General features: G+C 43.9%; 1 protein-coding gene across 2 annotated transcripts in view; it reads left to right on the top strand.

Moving 5' to 3' along the window:
* The first annotated feature begins 2,689 nt into the window (after nt 1-2,689).
* ST8SIA4 (ST8 alpha-N-acetyl-neuraminide alpha-2,8-sialyltransferase 4) overlaps nt 2,690-6,000 on the top strand; it is a 54,544-nt gene continuing 51,233 nt past the window's right edge. The window contains exons 1-2 of one of the 2 annotated variants that reach the window (XM_066569393.1): nt 3,016-3,106; nt 3,787-3,909. Coding sequence is in view for 1 of the 2 variants with exons in the window: in XM_066569392.1 (XP_066425489.1) it covers nt 2,994-3,106 (113 nt within the window). In the remaining variant the exon portion in view is untranslated. Of the gene's footprint in view, nt 3,107-3,786; nt 3,910-6,000 lie in introns of both variants that reach the window. The other variant, XM_066569392.1, reaches the window with a different exon arrangement.

Genomic DNA, 6,000 nt, shown 5'->3' with positions numbered 1-6,000 from the left:
AATACTAAATATGAATATTTAAACTCTGCACAGTAAACTCATTTTCTGTAAAATATTAATTCTATCATTGTAAATTAAATGTAACATCTGGCTGAATTATATTACATATATGCTATACATATATGTATTATTTGTGTCTGCCTGTTACTTGAGAATAAAACTATAGTAGTTTTAAGTAGAGAATTCAGTAGAGAATAAAACTATACCAGGAGGGAAACCCAAGGAAGGGCAGAACAGCTGAGAGGATCCTCCTCATTGTAGTCAGAGCTGTAAGTCTATTTCTGAATGAAAGCTCAGGAGTGATTTGGAAGAGGAATGAACAAATTGGGAACTTGCTCTGGATCCACTTCTAAGGAGCTTCTGAGACTCTGGGTCCCTGTTACATAGATAACATCAGAGCTTTGAATGGCATGGACAGGAGGTGAAGACAGTGAATCACTCTAGGGGATGAGCTGGTTTACGTCTGAGGATGCCACAGTCCTTTTCTGACCCAGAAGTATGTTTTCATGTTAGTAGAATGACAGGCATGGGAACAGCTGAAATTTTCAGGAAAATGCCACAGGTTGTTATGTGCATTGTGCTTTTGTTGAGAAGTGGTTTTCTCCGTGTTTTACCCAAGTATGAACTGACAGTTTTTCACTGTAGTAACTGGAAAAATCCTTTTGAGTCTTGATGGTTAGGAGCTTGAACAATTTTTCGTCAATTTCAGTCAGACTGGTTGCAACCAGGCCAGGCAGGGAAAGAAAAGTACACTGCTGGGCACGGCAGGAACATTACTGTCAATTCTCAACTGTCTTAGACGCAGGCAGGGATTTCTTGTGTTGAGTGAGAATTAGTTCTCATGAAGCAGCAAGGGAGCTGGGTTTTAACCTTCAGGGAGGAAGAAGTGCAGCAGTAGGTAGAGGAGAAGAAGATGATGGAGGCAACACTGTTTTCTTTTGAACCTACATGTGGTCTGGCATGAAACCAAAGAGCTGCTGTGGCTAACTGTATCATAAGCTGCCTTTGGCAGTTGAGGATGTAATCAAGTAAAATTACCTCTGAACATGGCTGAATTCGGGATCCTCTATGTACATTTTCAATGCCTATTTTCAATTAGTCCATCTAAATACAAAAATAATCTAATATACAAAAATTATATAAGGTATAAAAATATCACAGACATTCAACAGAATTGACATCCTTACTTTTAGGCTAAACATATCATGTAGTTTTTACAAAGGTATTAAGTAGAGTTTTGCATTGAATCAACTTTTTTTTTTTTTTAAGAATGTCAGGTATTATACAATGGGAAATTTGAAATTCATTCTCACAGATAGAATGGGTTTTTCTCCCTTTGCTGCTGATGCCTTAAAGAGATCACTTTCTGAGACTGTTATTAGAGCCACAGCAGAGAAGAACAGAAGAAAATGCAGCTTGTGTGGAAGGAAACTGAAATTTCTATTCCATTCCACTGAGACTGAATTAAAACTTTTTTACTACACTCAACTGATTTTTCCAACGTAAAAATCAGTTGGTAATTGATTGAAATTGAAAGGCTACTATTAGTAGCCTTAAGATTTTCAACAACTACTCTAACATTTCCTCACTCCTCATGCCTGTGAGGGAGTACTCTCCTAGAAAGGAAGGATGCGTACTTCCAAATTTCTTTGCATCCGTGAAATGTCATGGATCACATGTTCTGGACACAAGATAGCAGACCAAATAGACCCAGGGAAGGTTCTGTCATCCCATGAGCTCTTGCTTGTAATTTAAGCTAGGAAAGAGAAGTCACACTAAATTTACCATCAAAACCTTCCTAGATCCCTGTGGGAGGTGTGTCATACTGGTCTTACTTGTTCTGTAAGAGCAAATTTAAGGGCTGTGGGCGGATCCCTGTCACACAGAATCAGCATAGTTCCAGTTCACTCACTTTGAAAAAGGCAAAACAGTACTGAGAAAAGCGGATTTAGCCAATAATTTAATCTTCATGTGGCATTATCCATCTCAAAGGTTTGGGGTTTTTTGTTTCGTTTACGGGTTTCGTGGGTGTCTTTTTTTTTTTTTTTTTTTTTTTCCCCTGCATTTCAGAGAAACTGTCACAGCAGAAATTAGGAAAATAACGGCCGTGTTGAGGCGGTGTGGATGAAACAAGACCCTGGAGAGCGCGGCATGGGCGGTGGATTTGGCCGGACTCCAGGCGGGTCTGTGCGGGAGCCACGTCGCTTCCCGTCTGCATTCCCGCCTTCTCCTGCGGCTTTGGGACAGCAAGACCGGGAAAAACCCCCAGTGCCTTGTTCGAGCCACAATCAACCATACCGGGAACGAGGGGGAAAAAAAATAACCAATGACCAAAATCCCTCATCCTTCACTGAAGTGTGTTCCTTTTCTGCGGCACAGTAACTGGCAGTCCTTCGCTCTCACTTTCAGATGCCCACCTGGCAACACGGACACAACGGACATGACCCAGGCAAAAAGGGCAAGCCTTCCTCAAACCCGGGGGAGCCGCCCGCGGAGCTCTCCCACCTCCTCTCGCCCCGACGGCGCCGCCCGCGTCCTCCGCCCTCCTCCCCGCGCCAAGGCCCCACCCGCTCTGTCCGCATTGGCCACGCTTCGCCCGCCCCCACCCCCGCCCCGGCGAGGGCGGCACTGGCCGCACCTTCGGCCGAGGGGCGCCGCAGCGGATCTGGATGGGGAGGGGGACCCGCGGAGCGGTCCTCGGCTCGGCCCTGCTCATCTAACGCCCAGCGACGCCGCGGACTCGTCTCCCCGGCCGAGGCGAGCTTGCAAGCCCAGCTGCCTTGCAGGGCAAAAGAGAGACAAACTAAACGCCAAAGAACCTCCAGCCTCTGCTTCTGCCTGGTTTTATTTTATCTCCTGTAATTATTTCGGAAAAAAATAACCAAAAAATACATCGCCGTGTTTTTAACAATTCGTGCCGCGTGTGCAGCTGTTTCCAGCACACCCCTGATAAACAAAGGAAAAGGGGGAGGGGGCCACGTTTCGCAGAAGACATGCGTTCCGTCAGGAAGAGGTGGACTGTGTGCACCATAAGTCTCCTCCTCATCTTCTATAAGACGAAGGAAATAACACGGACCGAGGAGCGGCAGGAGGCAGCTCTCGCCGGGTAACTGCGGGGTGCCGTGACGGGAGGGCGATCCGAGAGGGCGGCTGGGCCGTATGGGTTGTCAGGTGCTCCGGCGCTACTCGGGCTGTGACCCGCAGCCTGCGATACCGGCGCAGCTCGGCGCTCTCGCTGACGGGCGCTGCCCGAGGGCCCGGATGCTGCTACGGGACGAGTGGCGAGTGGGGCTTGCTGCCGGGGCTCGGCGGCCGAGGATGCGTGCGAGTGCACGGGAAAGGACAGGAGCTGCCCTGCTTCGGAAGTTGCCTCTCAGCCGCCGTAACGGGGCGCTCCTGGGGAGTTTCACCTGTCCGCGGCTGCCCTGGAGACCGGGACGGCCCGAGGTCGCTGGAGCTCGTTGTGCCTCGGTTTCTTGCCTTTAGCAGTCAGGCGTGGTGGGATGCGGGTGAACGTCTGCTTCCGTCTTTGATGTTTGCCTGGAAGCTGTGCTTAACTTGGCTTTTTCGTAAGGATTCTTGCTCTGAGAAAAGTGTAGGTCTCTTAGCTCTCGAGCTTCCTCCACTGGAAAGTCTGGTCCCTCGCTGAGATCATTTGTTACATACTCTTTCCGTTTGCTGCCTGTGGTTGACTCAAAACGAAGGGCATTTTTATCTTTGCACCTCAGCTTTCTCTTTATGTATGTGAATTCATCCTGCATTCCTCATTTTTCTCCCATCTTGCAGCTGTTCCCTGGAGATGCTGGGTTTTCAGCCAAGCTGGTTTTTCCGTCGAGATGTATAAGATTTTGGTTTCTCTGGAGCAATGCATAAATTTATTGGTCGTTCAATGTAATCGATAAAAGCTAAGTAGGAACTCACACTTTCTATTTCTATCTCTATTTCTATTTGTTTGTGCATGTTGACTGTGGGTAGAATTCTTTCACAGCAGATTTTTGTCCTCTTGTGTAAGCCCTTGCCGTAATTTAAGGAGGAGGCATAACGGGGTTGTAAGTACCCGTACGGGCCTGGAGGAAGCTGAGGCAATTAGAGCCTACTTGGCCCCGGGAGTTAAAGACAAAGCACATCCCTCTTTCTCAGGCAGTCTGGTGAGGGAGGGGGACACAGGCAGCTGAGCACGGCTGGGCAGCTGTCGCCCTGGCACATGCTGAGGGCAGGGGCTGTCCTCACCTGTGTGTGCAATATTTACTTCCTTTTTTATTCAAGATTTTTACAGCTTTCTGGTATCTCTTCCTCTTGTTCAGCCTGGGTGTAGCCCGGTTTCTACCACAAACCTATCTGTATTCTTAAGAGATATACAGAAGTTTAAAATTTGGGGTTACAGCTATGTGAAAACAGATGTGAAAATGAACGTGTGAGGTAGAATTGTCATTGATACCCATGTTTCTTAGTATGTGCTCCTTCCTCTCAGACTAGAAGGAACTGATGAAATTGTTCAGAAATCACTTCATATAAGTTCAAAATGAAAAAACTGCCTTCCACTCATTGCACATTGTTTGACACAACTTAAAACCTTACTAAAATGAACTGTTGTTTTAATATTAAATGGAAGAAAACAAGTGTGTTTTGTTATAAATACACATGTTCCTAACAAACCTTTTAAAATACAGCTATAGTATACTACTGACTAGTCATTGTGATATCTCTATTTCTTTATCAGGGAGACTTCTTGTGCTGTATGGTACTACTCACTTTCACTATGGAAATGTTTTTTCTCTTCACAGCCTGTCATCCCATTCATTACCGTATGAAGCAAAATAAATAGCCTAAAAATGTATTGCTCATCACTGCTGCCTCTATTGATGTTACACTTTCCTTTCTCCTGAATTAGGGGTTTGGGATGTTGGGTTATTTTTGACGGGTCATGTGGGCAAGCGAAGTCAGTTTTCCATGGGTTATTTTACTTTCAGAAGTTATGGATGTACGAGGTGGCCCATTTTATGCTTATTAGTGGCACCAGACAACTCAAAATGGACTGGCTATATACAATTCCAAATTACATGAGAACCTCTAAACCAGCTGTGCACTTTCATAGAGAACTGTGCTAGGACAGTTACTGTGAAGTGCACCCTACTTCAAATAGACAGTAATATCCCTTTAAAGGTTAAGTAAGTAATGAAACATGCATGCTATGGGCAGAGTAGCGTTGCTTAGACAGTGTCATCTTCTACTAAAATGGAATACACTTGAAGTCAGTTACTTTATTGGATGAACTATCTTCACAAGAAGAGAGTCTTGTTATATAGGTCTGATTGATCACCAAGGCAAGGTAATCCAAAGTGAAGGCTGACACTATCAGTTGTAAGTTGCTGCCACAGTATGGCAGTTTTTTCAGTTATATTAGAGAGGATTTGCAATGATTCTAGAAGATACAAAATAATCCACATTTCTTCCATTTATTTACACAATGAAGAATTACCTGGAGAAAGTTTTGATTTTTATGTATTAGTTTATTTAATATTGCTTTAAGTGAAAATTAATGTAATAGAGGGGAGAGGAGCATCTAAATGAGCAGAATTGTATTCATAGTAATAACTTTAACAAAGTGCTTAGGATCTTCTTTCATAAGAACATAATCTAACATTTTTTCAACGTACAATCTGTGTAATTCACTGCAGTTGTAAATTGTGACAATGGAAATCAGCCACGTATTGAGTGCTATGGTATAAGTGTTAGCAGTGCATTTTGTTACTAAGTTTTGTCACTTGTTTCACTGTTCAAGTGTGTATAAATAATATTTAATCTAGAGTAAACTAGAGACGTCTCTGAAATATCCTTAGACTGAGAGCTTTACCTGGATGTAATTTGGTCATTTTCCTTTAGATGCATGCACTCAATGCATGTAGAAAATATATGCAGGAATATATATGTAATTAATATTATTACAATGATTTTGGAAAAGTTTTAGAGAATAAAAAATTTTAATATTGCAAAAGGTAT

Source organism: Molothrus aeneus, chromosome Z (assembly GCF_037042795.1).
Source record: "Molothrus aeneus isolate 106 chromosome Z, BPBGC_Maene_1.0, whole genome shotgun sequence".
Lineage (NCBI taxonomy): Eukaryota > Metazoa > Chordata > Aves > Passeriformes > Icteridae > Molothrus > Molothrus aeneus.
The sequence above is the reverse complement of the archived record's forward strand: the minus strand, read 5'-3'. Positions and strand labels throughout refer to the sequence as shown.